Source organism: Egretta garzetta, unplaced genomic scaffold (assembly GCF_000687185.1).
Source record: "Egretta garzetta isolate BGI_Z169 unplaced genomic scaffold, ASM68718v1 scaffold419, whole genome shotgun sequence".
NCBI lineage: Eukaryota > Metazoa > Chordata > Aves > Pelecaniformes > Ardeidae > Egretta > Egretta garzetta.
In genome coordinates, this window is record NW_009260777.1 from 964261 (window position 1) to 978119 (window position 13859).

General features: G+C 42.2%; 1 protein-coding gene across 1 annotated transcript in view; it reads right to left on the minus strand.

Annotated features, from left to right (window-relative positions):
• JAG1 (jagged canonical Notch ligand 1) overlaps positions 1 to 13858 on the minus strand; it is a gene marked incomplete at its 5' end in the record, with an annotated part of 34561 nt that extends 20703 nt beyond the window's left edge. The window contains 3 exons of the mRNA XM_035901729.1: positions 1597 to 1648; positions 12530 to 12839; positions 13812 to 13858. Coding sequence (XP_035757622.1) covers positions 1597 to 1648; positions 12530 to 12839; positions 13812 to 13858 — 409 coding nt within the window. The remainder of the gene's footprint in view (positions 1 to 1596; positions 1649 to 12529; positions 12840 to 13811) is intronic.
• Between the last annotated feature and the right edge of the window lies 1 nt (position 13859).

Consider the following 13859-nt stretch of genomic DNA (forward strand, 5'->3'; position numbering starts at 1 on the left):
CAAACGCACTGCTGAGAAATGAGGCAATTTTTTCTGAAGACAATTGTACTTCCAGAACATGAAAGCAAAGAAAGGGTTCATTGTGTAGCTTTGGAAATGCAGTTGTTTCATGAAAAAAGATGAGCTCTAATAATAGTAAAAGTGGCAGAGACCCAGTCTGAAAAAACTCTCAGATCTTACTGTAAACAAGACCTTCATTTTTAATTCAGGCATCTTCCATTTTTAATACAACTCCGCTGCTGCAACAATCTATTTTCTGCTCCTCCATAAAACACTCCATAGCCAAGAAGACTCCCAGCCACCGCCCCAGGACTGCGCTAGGGCAGGGCCTGAAATCACAGGTACTGGCAACAGTGTTGAATGTGTCCAGTTGTAAAGCAAACCACTGTAAAGCTATCACTGACAGGTCACACAAATCATCTGCAATAACTTCTTTTCTGGAACTGAGAACTAATAGGACATCCCAGGAATATAAAAAAAAAAAAAAAAAATTAAAGAGCAGATCTGTGCAGAAAGGTCCCCAGACTCAAAGGCCCTTCCCAAGCTTTACTCTTCACCGATTAAAACATAAAAACCACAGCACTGTGCTCGTTTCTACAAGGCCTTTCTTGCATGAAGTCCATTTTGTTACTGCGCGGCCATCACCTGGCTTTCCAAAGTGGACTACAAGAAGCTGTTATAAGATTTGTGTAAGACGGGCCACAGTGCTGCTGCTTCCTTGTTTAAGAAAAAGGCTTGTTGTGTCAACAAAAAGTTTGTGAGTTCAGATTCATACTTTCTCCTGTGGCTTTTACCACACACTATTAAAGCCTTAGACTGAAAATAGAGCTAATTTTGCCCACCTACTTCACTAACAGTCAGCAATAAGCAGAACAGCTCACGTGCCAAGAGACTCTATACAGCTTCCTCTAGCCATCAGGAAAAACTTAGCAGAAAGTTTCTGAAACCAACCAAAAATGTCCCAGGTAAAAGATCTCCACCCTTGATTTCCAGCCAGCTCTACCAGGTGCTGTCTGGTAAGTATTTTTCAGCCCCTGAATATAAATCCCCAGATATCCAGCTCCCAAGGAAGAGCTGGTAGTCACTCCTGTTTCTCATCTACAGTCATTAGATGGATATCTAGACTAAGTCTTATGGAGGTGGGGTTTTTTTAATTTTTTTTTTTTTTTTAAAGCAGCAGGTTCAGTTTTGAGAAGTACATAGTTTATAGAGAGGTCCCAAGTCAACATGACTTAGGCTTCCAAATATCACTTGCTGTTTAAAAAAAAAAATAAAAAAATAAAAAAATCCAAGCAAAAATCTGAAGAAACCCCTTGCCTTTTTTTCTGCCTAAGGAGAAAGAGGGAATTAACAGCATCTATTTTTAGGCATCAAACCGTTAGTGCCTAGGTAAGCGAGCGACTTGCCTTCTACAGGCAATGCGAGGGAGCCAGGCTGCTGCAGAGCTTGGAGTAGTTGCCCCAAATTGTCTGTGGGAGAGTTTTTCCATCTCATCACGCTCTACTTCACAGTAAACTGGTTAGACTACCAAAGGCCTTTCAATGGACAGGAAATCAAGGTGTCCAAACTAGGTGAACTGGCAGAATGAATACTTACTAGTAGAGTTATCATTGTAATCCCATGCCTCAACAAGCAATGTGTAGGATCTCTGCAAAAGAGAAATAAGAGTTAGTTTCAAAGCCACACATGACTGCAAGAGAAAAATAAATCCCCCACCCCAATAATTTTAATTAAAGAAAAATCCTCGTCTCTGCCCTAAAATGGCATACTTGAAAACATAAATAGGTAATAGATTATACTTGAGACAAACATGATCTTCTTGAAACCCCATAAGCTACCTTATCCAGTCTGACTTAGAAGACCTTTCACCTTGGATAGCTCATCTTTGTCATCATTAATGCATCTTATGTACTTAACCAGGAAGTACAGCCTTTGACACTGCGCTGTAGCCACAATAAAGCACGTGTGGAAGAATTGCGCATGGAAGACAGAAAACACCAGGCCAGCATAGCAGCATCAAAAACACTCAAAATACCAAAACCAAGCCCCCACCCTCAAAAACTGTTTCAAAAGAATTTTAGTTACAGAAAAGCAGTCTTGATGTCCCTTCCCCCAACCATCCTGAAAGCAAGAAGTGTTGCTAAGATTACTGTGCTCTGCCTCTACAGCACAATCTCCAGGGACTTTGCTTTTCAGCACCCCCTTTGAAAGCTTTGTCTGCATGAGGGCCATCGCAGCTCCCACAAGTATCAGGTAACTGAGGGAAGAACTGATGGATAGGGGAAGGGGGTGGGGTGAGAGAGAAGCATTGTAAAACAAAGGCTAAGACCAGACTATTTGGAAGAGGTGGGGAAGGGAAGACACGCTATCCACCCTGTGTCACATCTGCAGACGCACTAATCTGCCAATGAGCTCGCTAGCACTCCAGTAATAATAATCATAAGCATAAGCTAACTGAAGTGACTCCATGGGTTGGAAAGATGCCAGCTATTACATCTAAGCCACTTTATCTTCAAATCCTAACGTGAGAACAAGAGCCATTAAAACATCATCTCCTTCCCCAGCTCTGCTCTGAGATATTATTATCCAGGCTGTATCTTTCAAAATTGCCATTTAGACAGCTATATCCAAACTTACAGGATGGCTCAAAACCAAAAAAAAACCCAAAAAACCCAAAAAAACCCCCACCACCCACCACAACCCCCCCACCACCCTCCAAAAACAAAAAGCTGAGGAAAAAATAAGAAAAAAATATGACTTGAAAATAGGAAGTATAATAACAACTATAAATGAGGTAATAAATGTAACTGGTGAGAAGAACAATAATAGAACAAATAAAAACTCTCTCTGGAGGGTTTTGATACTTTGACATGGAAGCTGTGTATCATAAGGTTTATTTCATCTTAATTGTATCTGCGCTCAGTCACAATCTGCTCATTTGTGGTCTGCAGCACTTAACACCTTTTCTGTAACAGAAACCAAAGTGCAGTTCAGAGAGTAAGCTGCTACAAGGTGCAAGTGTAAGGCAGACCTCAAATTCCTTAAGAGGAGAGAAAAAAAAAAAAAAAAAAAGAAAAAAAAAGAAAAAGAGTCGAAGCAGACTGCTTTCTCACGACTGGACACAGCATGCAGCCTCTGAATGAAAACCTAGTTTGTGATGGACACCAGCTTGGAATATAGCCTAAATATGTTTCATATTCAAAGCAGACTAGGATTCCATTTCGTTCACTGATAACTGTGGGAAAATGCTTCAAAAAGTAAGCAAAGCTGGGCAAGCCGAGACATGCACCCAAACTTCTATGCAGAGGCTCCATTGGCCGAAACCATTTTTGGTTAATAGTTCATGCAAGTTACATGTTATTTGTTACTATTCTAGACCAAATCTGTCAGCTTGAAAGAAACTCTGAAAATAAAATAAAACACGACATGATCATTTAACACTGTTTAAAGCAGATTTAAGAAGTCCTGTAAGGTCAGGGGTAAAAAAGAACCCAAACAAAACCAGAATAAAACTCCATATTACAGATATAGATTGCTCTATCTTGAGTACTTCCTCACTGGTTTAATTACCAACATTGAGAAGCAAAAGCACAACATGTTACTGCACGCTTGAAAAAAATATTATGATCTAGAGAATGAATTATGGCAACTAGCACTACTTCCAATAAAGTTAAGGATGTTTTCCTTTCGGACTTGCATAATTGTTTTGGAAGATATTTTGTCTAAACTCATAGCAACAGTTCCCGGTTGGTTCTCAGGACTGTTTACCAACACACCTAGCCCTTAAGGAAAGGAAAGGCTGAATCCTAGCTTTAAGTGCTACTGTTGCTAGATACTTGCATGATCACTTTCCAACACCATACAGGAGTTTGTTTAAAGAGACGAGAAGCTTCTGCTTAACTGGATGGAAACAAAAATGCAGGGGGAACAGACTTACCCTAGCAATTCCCTTGTTTCTATGTGCCCCCTCTCACCTCATCTGAATATTTTAAATGAAGAGTCCCTGTCCTCAAAAGGGATGATACAAAGAATGGCAGTTTAATCTCTTGGCTCTGTCCCTCTCAGCACGGGGCAAAGAAAGGACAAGACTTTCTGTTCAAGATGGGACACCTCTAAACAAAAGACACACAGACACCCACAGCCCCACAACAACAGTAAGCAAGCCCCCCCTCAACAATCTGACTACTGCATACCTCTAGCCAATCCCCCCCCACTCATCAAAAATGCAGTTCTGCGCAAAGACTGCACTGTTGAGACTTCTTTAACAGTGCACATCATCCCCACTCTATAGATCAGCAATTCAGATATCTCAGGAATGACTACTTACAGTGTGGAGGTTTAAATTTTCCCATGCTCATAGATGACCTCTGCCCATCTTTGAGTAAATATATATATATATATATCCAGACACAAGAATCCCACATTATGCACCTTATTCCATCAAAGCAATGACCTAGGCAACAAAGCAGCAGTGAACTTTCCACAGTCACACCCAATTAGCCACTGTAAACCTGAGCTTGACCAGAAGGCAAGGATTCTGGCTCAAGAGGAAAGGCAGCTTGAAAGGAACAGCAAGCCTGCAGAACATCCACAGCCTGATCAGCCCACGCGACTGGAAGGTAGCATGGTCAAATTTAAGCAAAACTCCTTTGAGTTAAGCTATGAGAGTATGGAAATGGTTAGATTCATATTCAAAAAAACCCCAAGAAAGCACCAACATGCAAGGGCTATTTTCCTCAATGACAAGACACCATGATTTAATCTTGATCCACTGATAATACAGAAGGCTGTGAAGACCCTGAAATCCATCAGAAACTGTCCCTTTTAAGGGGGGTAATGGTTATTTAAATGAAATAGTAGCAGCTCTCAGCTTGATTACCTTCTTCCCTCCTTTCATCCAGACATCCACTCAAAAGAGGTGTTTTTGTACTTTGGCTTCTAAAAGCATTCTGCAAGTCAGTGGGACAGAGCAAGATTAAAACATCAGGCTCATTAGTGAAAGGACTGCCTCCTTTTTGAAAGAGGTTGCAACTAGTCCAACTTCTTTCCCTCCTATCCTTGTGGTTAAACCATGCAAGAGCTTTGCTGAGCATGTGAAACCATGACTAGACAAACGCAGTGGGAAGTTTGCATTCTGAATGCTGCGCCTGTTCCTCCTCTGCCAAACAAGGGGAGCAGGTTAAGCCTGGCAATATTCTCCTCACACTCTGCCAGCCATGCACAGCTGTGAAGACCAGTTTGAGAATGGTGCTCACACCCTGCCTGTGTCCTAGGGAAGAAGGCTAGAAGGCTGGCATGCTGTCACAGCAGGCCAATCCAAATTGCCAAGAGCTCCAGCAATCCACCTTTCCTTCAGCTGAAAGGGGGTGAGATAGGGAAGAAGGAAACTGAGGCTTATTTCGAAGTGCCCAAGGGCCAGGGAGGAGGGCATCTCTGAGCAGAGCCAAGGCTAGTCACAAAACCACTCCCTCTAAACGTCAGCACTACTCTCACTTGGGTACCCCTGTTGCCACATGACAAATGATGATGACGCTGTACAGATGCATCAACATCATGCCATGGTCAGCTGGTCAACCTGGACAACAGAACATTACTTCAAAGGAGTTGAAGACAACTGGTTCCTCAGCTGCCAGAGGAGATATGGATGTATTTGGGGAAAGGAAAGAAACAACCTAACCCTCTTAACCCTTTGTCAAATGCAACATCATCAGAAGCTCTTCTTTGGGCCAGCCTACATAAGGATAATGCAACACCCTGTAAAGCTGTTACTCTCTCGACCCTGCATATATAAACAAAGCCTAAGCTGTAACCATCTCATGCCTCAGAGTCCATGGCCAAGAGCTAGGCTGAACCTAAAATAGGCAGCCCAGCCAGGAGCCTCATCAGAATATGCCCACATAAAAACAGCACGCTGTTCTTTTCATCTTCATTTTGAGTAGTTTCTTCATTGCTGTTAATGCCAGTAAACACTTCATTGCCCCATAAAGGAGAAGACATGAAAACAAATTTAACTTTATTAGCAGCTTCCAGGAGAGACTTTCCCCCCCATTCTGCCTTGGCACAAGCCAAGCCAGTAACCAAAGTCAAGACCTTCTCTGCAATGCAACTGCCACCCTCCTGCCAAATGATGAAGAACACAAAAGTACCGCTATCCAAACTATGCATACGCTTAAGCATCCAGTAAACCAGGCTGATCTCTGATCTGGCAAGCATGCTGGAATAATGAGTATCCTGTGAATACATAATGTGCTGAAGTTGCCATTGTGTGAAGCAAGTCCATGGTTTGTCTGGGAGCCGAGCAATGCTGAGTCTACTGCTGCTTCCTGTTGCTTGTCCTGTATTAGCATTATTTTTGGATAGGCCCCATTATGTTCTGTAATCCTCACTGCAGTCAGTATGGCCACGCTATTGTTCTTGGTTAATATTAGCAGTCAATGCCTCTGTCTGGGTGGCCGGACTACAATGTATTCCAATCATAAAACTAGCACACATTAACCAAACAATGTACTGGGATAGAGCGCGGAGACTTGGGGTCCTCCCTCCTCCCCTCCTTTAAAAAAAAAAAAAAAAAAAAAGAAAAAAGAAGAAAAAAAAAGAAAAAAAAAGAAAAAGAAAATAAAAGAAAAAAGTATAGCATCTCTCTCCTTTTTTTCTTTCTTTTTTTCTTTTTAAACTAATGATTTTAAGTGATCTCAGCTACCAGGGTGCATCATACGACAACAGCATTTTAATCAGCATCTTATCGCGTTACAGAGTTATTTTCTCACGGAGCCCCACTTGTCAAAGACTAGCAGGTAGGCCAAGATGTCAATGGTTGCTTTCAACCTTCCCCAACAAGCAGATTACCTGCTCTTATCAGTCCCCCTACCTGTTTAAAGCATCCCACTGATAATTAAATGCACCAGTTACAAAAGGGTGGCAAGGTTAATAGAGAGAATACCTAGTAGCCAGCCAAGCAAAACAGTCAGGTTCACACAGAGCAAGCCTGAACAAGAAGCCTTTCTACTTATTTACCTAACTGCATAAGAACTGGGCTGAGCTGGTAAAGGACTCTGTATGTTTGACTATTTACAAACCACTTTAACCACTTCTATCCACATTTTACAGTTTCTTCTGAACACTACAAGAATAACAAGTGTCATTTATGCTGCAGAATAGTGACCACAGAACCATGAGCTCCACAGACTAAGAAGTGAACGTAACAGCTTCTAGTTTTGACACCTTTCCCCATGTTAAGGCATATGGGTCACCAGCTAAATTTATTAGAACTGCATCACTTAACATAAAAATTCCATTTATCAGCAGAAATGCAAAGTCGAGTTTAGTTTGAATTTTCAAAACCAACCCTGTTGCTAGTATTAGCTACACAGAAATACTTCTAAGAACCGTTGCTTAAGGGTTTTTTTGCACGTACTGCAGGGCATCAGACTTAAGAGCTGAATCTGGAATAAGTGCTGTGTATGAGAGCGCAAGACTCTTGTATGGCACATCATCTCACTTCATTGGCTAAGGCCCAACTTTACTAGCTTCAGAACTAGTTTATTTCTATTCCAGGCTTCAGTCCCCAGTGAAGCAGTAAGTTTCCTTGAGTTAACTAGAATTTTAAACATAAAGCATCAATTTTATGCAGTTAATTTTTAGACATGCAGACTTCTAGCTGCATAAACAAGCTGACAGTGCTGGATGTATGCAGTCTGAGAAAGTTTAGGAATAAGCTTCAGTGCCAGGCCCAAACCAGCTGCCACTGAAGTTAAACTGGAGCAGGCCTTTATTATAACAAGAACAAAAACTCTGGGGGCAGGCAGGATGAGGATTTATTTTTAGACACATTATGGTAATATAGTCAAATGGATTTACCAGGAAGATAAAGATCTGAACCAACTGGAACACAAATAACTCTTCAGAACATGCAAGTAGTCCAAAACCTCCAAATAGGTGCATCACTTCTCTGGAGTCCTGGGAAAAACCAGTCTTGTGGATGCTAGTTATGCTTCAGGTGTCACTTAATACTCTCAGCTCTGTTTTGGACAGCAATCTTAGTCAAAGCATTGCACTTTGAGTGCTGAAGATTTATTCTTAAATTATAAGTCAAAAATAAATGACACTGTGGATTTGATTAATATGCATTTTGTTATTATAAACATTTCTTCTGATCTGGCCATGCTCCAAGATGACTTATCAGGCATTCTTTAAAAAAAGCTTGAACAATATCTAGCATTTGCTTCTACAAATTTTCAAAAAGTTAACTGGAGGGAGGGAAAAACAAAATTTAAAAAAGCTTTAGTTTTATGACTGTGAACTACTGTTTCCTTTTTTAAAGAAAAAAAAAAAGCAGTTGAATGAAGTGATATTTTCCTTTCAGATTCAAAAGGCTGTTGCTTTCATACCAGCTGCAGATTAGTATTTTGGAAGCCTCTTGTGTCAAGACAGAGGGAAAAAGTTCACAAAGCTTAAAAAACACTTCCATTATCTCTTTCTCGCCAGAAAAAACAATGCCTACCCAGAAAACATTTTTCGTCTTCAGGAACCAGTAGCTGTAAGATTTGTCATTAAAAAGGGGAAAGGCTGACCACTTTGGGTTTTAGAGTAAGGTTGAAATAAGATGTTCAAAACTCATTTTAATTGTATTTTATGCTAAAGTAATTTAGATACTGGAGGATTTTTTTCCATCTCAGTAGTTTCCTGGTGTGTTTGTGCAATTGGCCCCAATATTAAATAATTACAAGGATCATAATTCAGAATAAACAAACCGTTTGAAGTTGGAGCTATGCATACCAAAGGAATTGCCAAGTTTGACCTCCTCCTTACTCACAGTCTCACCAAACCCCCAAAAGATCTTTCTTTACATAAAAGCAAAGTTTAGCGCTAAGCTTTGCTTAGTTAATTCATGCACAGCTCCCTTAAGGTACAGCACGCATCACACTTGGGATTCTTTAAGAAAGGCAAGAGATTTATGCCAGAGAAGAGCATGTATCTACCATGAAACAAAACTTGTTGAGACAGACTTTGACAAGTGGAACATGGAAATTCTTTTGTTCCATACTTTTCTATATGGCTTCATAAGCCAAGTTTGCCTGTCAAGAAAGTCACTAGTCTCAAAATGAATGCAAGAAGCAAGACTACGTGTATTATTTTTTTTAAAGTCATCATCATCATTATTGTTTCAATTTAGTGAAGAATTGCTAGCTACTGCAGGGGCAGCTTTCCGACGCACTCTATGCTGGTCTGCTGCCCTGTTTCCTAGCAACTTACTCAAACCTCCCATCACTTAAATGAATTTATGGCCCACCACCTCCATACCCATTACTCACAGGGGTACATATCAAAACTGACAAGAGCAAACCGCATAAGTTATTAATAAGGCTCCAACACCTCAAATCTACAGCTACAGTCCAATCTAACAATACATTTAAAGCATACCATTCTCTTTTCTTCCTCTCCTGCATGATGAATAAAGGCCTCTAATGCAATATAACTATTTTTCACAAACGGCATAAGGGGCAGCTTGACATCAGAAGAGATTTTATTTTATTTTTTTCAAGTAGTCAAGGCAACAAGGCTTCTTAATGTTACTGACATAAGCTGGAACATCCAAGAAAAGCCTCCCTCAGACAGCAGAACAAACAATACATATTCAGAGATGAGCATGAATTTTCAAGTGCAATATGATTAACATTTCAGTCTAGCTCCTATTAACTTTACTGTCATTTTTAGTTGGATGCATTCAAAGAGAACTCTCATGATTAGCTACACTGGTAAAGGCAATGCTACTCTCAAGCTTTTATTAAAGTCAAGAGTATTCACCCATCTAAAATTTTTTTAAGTTCTGAAATTTCAGCATCAGACTCAAGTTGACTAATTAAGTTTAGTGCTTTATCTGTAGAGCTTTCAAAATGCCGAAAATGATTTGTGTACACAATTTTAGTACAAATAAGGGCTTTGCCACATTAGATATTCTTTTGTTCAAATGCCATTTGAAAGTCACAATGGCTAGCATAAAAAGCTGTGTTCTATAGAAGCTAAAGCTGGGAGGCAGGCTTGATAATTGCAAACAGACTATCATCACAATCTCAAAAAGCACATTTCTGCATGGGAATATGCAAGAGTTTATTCCAAAAATTCCAGTCTTAGGAACTGGAGTGTCTGAAGTTGTCAAGTTTCACACATTTCAAAGGCTGCACTGCTCTAGGATTCCAGTGCTCAATGAGATTCAGCAGGACAATAGAAGCATTTCTTTTACTAAGATGCAGGCAACCTTAAGAAACTTCTCCCAGGGTCCCCACCCCCCCAAACCCGCTCTCTAAGCACAGGTTTCCCTTCCCAACTCTACAAAGTTGTTAGAAGGAACACGTTCAGTTTTCACACCATTTTTATATACATACACAGATCTTCAGATTCAAGGCACTCAAATTACTGGGAGCAAGGTAGGGGGCTAGTCAAAAAAAAAAAAAAAAAAAATTATCGATGAACATGACTTTTCTGAAAAAAGTAAAAATCTGCAGTACAAGCACTGCAGCCATTGGCAGAGCTTCAAATACCTCAGATTTTTACAAAGCCCTTTATCCCTTTGATGGCATATTTGATAACAGTTTTATCTCATTCGTGTTAGAAAGAAAGAGAAAGAAAAGAAAAAAGAAAGGAAGGGCTTGTAGTTCCAACAGAAAATACTTTTGCTAACTCTGCTATTGTACTTTGTAATCCTATCTCCTCAAAAAGCAGACTCGATTTCACCCTTGTGCCTCTCCGGCCCTCAACGCTCCAGAAGTCACAATTGACAGAGGAGGCAGGTAGGAGGCAGCACAGGACATTTCAAGAACACATGGCTGCCTGCAGCACCCGGCTGTAGGACTACAAAGTGGGTGTCTACACTATAACTGAAGAAGGAATGCTTTTGGGGCGGGCTTTCCCCCCCAAAAGTCCAGGCCGTCCCAGCAACCAGTCCTTATCTGACTAGGAAGGGCCAAGCTTCGGAGGGAGCGGGAAGTCTACACATGCTTCCACCTCCCCAGCAGTGATAGTGACAGAGGATAGGAAACAAGATTCACCCCTCCCCTGCGTGCACGTAAGAGCCCTCCTCCCCTTGCAAAAATGACCTTAGGCATCTAGGTTAGCATGACTGGATTTTCAAAACTGCTGAGCATCAACATATCCCAAGGCAGTCGGTGGGAAATTGTTTGCTCAGCGCCTTTGGAGAAGGGGAGGGGGGAAAAACAGTTCTGTCTCCTAGGTGATCTCCAAATATAAATTTTAGGAGCATAAATTTGGGATTTTTCAGCTTTCATACCACAGCATCCCAGAGAGCCACCTCAAAAGACAGACTGTTGTGTGTGCACATAAGAGCCCCCCAGATTAGCCATCCTCAGTTTCTGCTTGCCTGCATGCAGCACTGCTGGGTGCAAAACAAGGCACCTCCTGCCATCCAAGGCCATGGTAGTCTTCTGTGTCCAGAAACTCCATGGCTCTGACCCATCGGTGGGTCTGTCCTGGGTGATGACCATTTTGGAAAGATGGTCCTTGGTTTCTGGGCAGCGAGTAGAGGACCCTGCTGTAGACCTGACCATATCAAAGCTTCAACCCTCTTGAGCACCCATGAACAAGCAGCACTGAAGTCTAAGTGAGTTTTCTTTACATGACCAACAAAGCAGGCTTCAGCTAACGAAGGGGTCACCCATCCTCCATCTCACCACTCTGCAAAGCTGACCAATATTTGCTAGAGTGGGCAATGCTGGGAAAGTGCCTGGCAAAGAGCCCCTCCTCCTTGAACCATTGAGTTTTGCACACAGCTAGAAGCCAGAATCTATGGAACACAGAGGCAAGTAGCTAGGAAAAGGTGTGCTGTAGGGAAGAGTGGGTGAAACGGACCAAAAGCCAAGCCTAGGCTTTTTTCAGTCCATGAGTACCTCAAAGCATAGTGAGCTTCCCAGGGAAGCTGGCAACTAGTTCGTCACCAAGAGCAGCAACAGCAGCACCCATCAACACCAAGCATCGCAGCAAGATTTCCCCTTGGGAGAAGCAGGAAGCCTTCCCAAACATGCTCCAGGGAAGGAAGCCAGCTATGACACACACTTTTCACACGGGATCCCTCTACAGCCCCTAACCCACTGCTTTTTTGGCTTAAGCCCAAGACTTCACTGGTTAGGACAAGAGGGGAAAAAAAAAAAAAATAAAAAAAAAAGAAAGAAAAAAAAAATGAACTTCTGACCTTCTAAGTCTCAAGAGACTTATTCATGCTGTAAAGTGCAGAGATACTGGGTTTGCTTTCCTGACCCATTTAGATCCCCCTCACTGCACATCTGACTTTCAGATTTAACAGGCTGTGCATTGTGAGCCCCAGGGAACAAAACCAAAAACACCACCACATTTTACTCATTTCTGCGCTGCGGATTCCCGACACTCCTGCCAAGATGCCTGCTCCCTCCCCAGTCCTGGTCCCTCTCCCCCTGTGCGAGAAGTTAGAGCTTGGCTCGCTATGGCCATCTCAAACAGGACTGTCCAACAGAGGCAGAGCCAGAGCAGGCCACGCACTCACCGGCCAGGCGAAGCTGAAAGGGATAACAATCCGGTTCTTCTCATTATTCCGGCTGTACTTTAAATTGAAGGTATTTCCTCCGATGACAGGAGTGGATTTGGATCCGAAGCTGCAAGGACCGCCAGCAGTGACCCGTGATTGATACTCCTTCAGGCAAACTTTAAAATAGGTATCACACTCGTCTCTGGTGCATTTTCTGTCTCCTGGGTTTCGGGTGCCATCACAGCAATTTCCATTTTGCAGTTCACCATTCACATTTTGCATGGATAAGATCTCCAACTCAAACTGTCCTGACGCTAAAGTCACCTGTTAATCCCAAGAAAGAACCGGAGGAGAAAAACAAAAAAACAAAACAAAAAAAAAACCAAAAAAAAAAACAAGAAACAGCCAGTTACCTCACTTTTTTTCCCCAAACACAACCTACAACACTGCAGATAGGAGAAAGTAATTTTAAGTGTGCTTTCAAGAAGCACACACACAATATTAAAACTTTAAAAAAAAAAAAAAAAAGCAACCACTCCAAGCTTTTCCCTATCAGACATCCATGCAAAGGGCTCATAAATCATCCCAACGGAATAATGCCATTAATGCTAAGAAAGAACCTTAAGCACCAACTCCAAAAACCACTTTGTGTGTGAGGAAGGCTTCTAAATCGTTAGGAAATAAAATCAAACCAAACCGAGAGTGCATACACAAGGGCAAACCCAACAAACCGATGTGGCTAAAGCACCCTGGAAATGCAACCCCTCTGCCTTCCCCGAGGTGCAGCTGAGACGGGGAAAATAGCCTCCCTGCTTAAGGCTGCCCAGCTGAGATTCAGACCTTGCTCATTAGTCACCCCAAGAGTATTGCAATTAGCCCTGGTTTAAAAAAAAAGGGGGGGGGGGGAAGAAAAAAACCAAAAAAGCAGTTTCGGGAAAAAAAAAAAAAAAGCAGTTTGCAGTAATTTCATTTTTTATTCCCAGGGAATTAAGTCTTGCTGCAAGGAGGACTTCGGCGTTTGCCATCTCCGCAGAAAAGTTAGCAGCAGTAACTCCGCTCTCGCTGGAGGAGCTTTGCAAGAGCGCCGTGTGCGCCACTGAAGGTTTGGGGTTTTTTAAAAGCGATCTACCGCAATCGCTGCGGGAACCGCGTTTCACAGAAAAGCAGCAAAATTACTGCATTCCGCTCTGCGGGCAGGGGAGCCCAATCCAGGCTCGCTGAAGTTTCCCCTCTCCCTCCCTCGCCCTCCTGCGAGGGGCCGCAGCCCGGGAGGACGCGCGGTGCCCAGGTACGTCCCTTTGCCCGCAGCCCCAGCAGGGCCAGGAGGAGGACGAGGGAGCACGCCGCC